The 3,023-nt window shown below is 42.5% G+C and overlaps 1 protein-coding gene across 1 annotated transcript in view; it reads left to right on the forward strand.

Annotated features, from left to right (window-relative positions):
* Nucleotides 1-2,256: 2,256 nt before the first annotated feature.
* LOC116702000 (sodium-dependent neutral amino acid transporter B(0)AT3-like) overlaps nt 2,257-3,023 on the forward strand; it is a gene marked incomplete at its 3' end in the record, with an annotated part of 6,700 nt that continues 5,933 nt past the window's right edge. The window contains 1 exon segment of the mRNA XM_032536064.1: nt 2,257-2,316. Coding sequence (XP_032391955.1) covers nt 2,257-2,316 — 60 coding nt within the window.

A 3,023-nucleotide genomic window follows, 5' to 3' on the forward strand; every position in this document is an offset into this window, starting at 1 on the left:
ATGTGCAAAGTCCTGAAAGACAGAAACCAGCTGTCTGATGACTATAAAGTGCACCTTCCCACTGCAGTTCAGCCTGTTACAGCGCGTGTGTGTATGTGTCTGTGTGTGTCTGTTTGTGTGTGTGTGTGTCAGACTGGAATTCTCCTTTAGGCACAGCAGAATGGAATCAGGAAAAAGGCCAAGCAGCAAAATACCTGCAGTGTAAAAGTCACAAAGTGAGAATTCTTGAATCTCTCCCATCGTGAAGGCTTCTTCTGTTTTCCAGAAGAATCTGCCTGTTGGAACTCTGGCGCCTGATTGGCCTCCTCCAGACAGGCCTCCTCCAGCCAGCTCGAGGTTGGATTTGAGCTTCTCCTCACTGAGCTGACGGGCAGTCTCCACTTTGTTGCAGGTTTTACTCTGCAGATCCTTCATCTCCTCCATCTACTTAAGGGCTGCAGTGTCTTCCTGCAGACTTCTCCTGGTGGCAGACTGCTCCTGGTGGACATTTTCCACCTGTGGTTGTCTCAGAGACTCCACCTCTGGCTGGGCGGGGGTCTCTTCGTGGACATCTTCCACCTGTGGTTGTCCCAGAGTCTCCACCTCTGGCTGGGTGGGGATCTCGTCGTGGACATCTTCCACCTGTGGTTGTCTCAGAGTCTCCACCTCTGGCTGGGTGGGGATCTCTTTGTGGACATCTTCCACCTCTAGGTGTACCGGAGTCTCCACCTCTGGCTGGGTGGGGAACTCTTTGTAGACATCTGTCATCTCTTGGTGTCCCGGAGTCTCCACCTCTGGCTGGGTGGGAAGCTCTTCGTAGACATCTGTCATCTCTTGGTGTCCCGGAGTCTGGATTGTTGGGCACTCCTTGTACCGGTTTCTGATGGCCACACGGTATCTGGCCAGGAGCTTGTCCTGGTCTCTATTTAGCTCCTGGATCATCCTGTCTATCTGCAGCAGCTGCCTTTTGATTCTATGCTTTTCAGAATTTAAATAAACAAATGTTAAGTTTCTAAAATATAAATAACTGTTAAAGATCTTATGAAACATCTATTAAGTGGTGAAAATTCAGCTTCATTAGATTAACCCATTAGGTTTCTGCATAATGCATCAGTACCAATATCAAATTATATTGGAGGTGCTTTCTACGTATTTTTCATCATTTAACATTCAGGTAAATATACGTATCAAATCCAACTCTGGATCTTAATATTAGGACTGGGATCCGGAAAAAAATATATACCCACACCCCCTCTCTCCTGGTTAGTAGATTTCTATTAAGGTTTATTTATCAATAAACAATAAAATGAAGAATACAAATGTAATCATAATTACTTAATAAATACTTAAAAGGACACTGGAATTCTGTACAATTTCATACAGTGCAATATTTAATATTAAACCATTTCACTTCATTACAGTGCAATATTTATTTATAATTTATACTTAACTACTTTTAGCATAATGTATATCCTAAGCTATTTTATATATGTATATTGTTGCTCTCAGGACTGTGAATCAGGTCCCCCCCCTCTTTTTTTCTGCACTACCTGTACTTGATATTTTTATTTTTTTATATTTCATGTCAACACTGTAAAGGTGTTGCTTCCATCTCGTTGCACAGGTACTGCACTTGTGTATTTTGACAATAAAGGCTTCTATTCTATTCTAAAGGGTTTCCCCACTGCTTTCATTGTTTATGCTAAGCTAAATACCTGTTCGCTCTAGCTCAATCCTCTCTCTCTGACTGTCAACCTATTCCTATAATTTCATAAATTCATTTTATTTATTATGCAGTGGCCAAAGAAGCACTGCAATTTCATTGAATACCTGATGTGCAATGACAATAAATATTACTTATCTTAAAACTCAATTCTAAAAAAAAGGCGCCTGGGTCTGTCTCCCGTAAGGGCCAGAACTACCACAAATCCCCCCCCCACCCCCCCCCCCCCCCCCCCCCCCCCCCACACACACCACACACCACACAGTAACTAACCATAACCTGGTAGAAAAGTTTGCCTCTGAATGTGGACAGGCCTCAGGTCATGAGGCAGTTTGTTCCAGGCCTTTGAGAAGGAGATGGTGGAGCACATCCACTTGTTGCTGCAAAAGGAGGCAAAGAAATACAGGAAAAATCCTCCAGAACCTTAAACGCCTCGAGGACTCAAAGAACGAAATGAAACTGAGCCGGGAACTGAGCCAGCCACTCATAAATCACACTTTGCGGACCTGCCCAACACCTGGGTGAGTAGAGAGGGCCTGATGCAGGATGTTAGGATGGCCTTGGTGGCCTGCAGCCTCATAGCCGCAGAGATCATCAACCACCTCAAGCCTACTGTGAGCTTTGCATCAGACACCAAGCCTGCAGACTGGACTCCATATAACATCAACATCCCAATCAAAAGAGTGGAAACGGAGCCAAAAAGATGCCATGCTGACCTGAGACTACAGCAGCACAGCCTGAGAAAACCAAGAAGAAGAAGAAGAAGAAGAAGAAGAAGAAGAAGAAGAAGAAGAAGCTTGTCTCTTGACTCTCTAAACTGGTCAGATGGAGAAAGTCATAGATGCACACAATGACAAAGACATTAACCCCAAGCATAAGGAGCTTTCTACACATTTTTTTGTTACAATATTGTTTTGATATCTGCCCATTTCTTGTGTTACACTATTGCATTTAATTAATATGTTAAAAAAAGTGGCTTAAAGATTATCAGTTCAACAAAAAGTTTTTTTTCTGCATTGTACCAGTAGCCAATGAAGTGACTGATGTTAAGACAGAGACTTGGGGATGTTGATGCTGGACAGGGCTTTGCAGAAGTATATTTACACCAGTAGGTGGCAGAAATTGCTTGAAATTGTATCAGTTCAACAAGAAGGAAATTATAGCTAACAAACACATTTTGGTGTACATTTATTTACAGTTGTAAAAGTTTTCTACTTTAAATGTTTCTCTTTTGCATATATAATGCAGGGGTGTAGAAGATGAATTGAAAATGAGTTGGGTAAATTGGATCAATAGTGTGGACCAATAATCCTGTTCATAC

Source organism: Etheostoma spectabile, chromosome 14 (genome assembly GCF_008692095.1).
Source record: "Etheostoma spectabile isolate EspeVRDwgs_2016 chromosome 14, UIUC_Espe_1.0, whole genome shotgun sequence".
Lineage (NCBI taxonomy): Eukaryota > Metazoa > Chordata > Actinopteri > Perciformes > Percidae > Etheostoma > Etheostoma spectabile.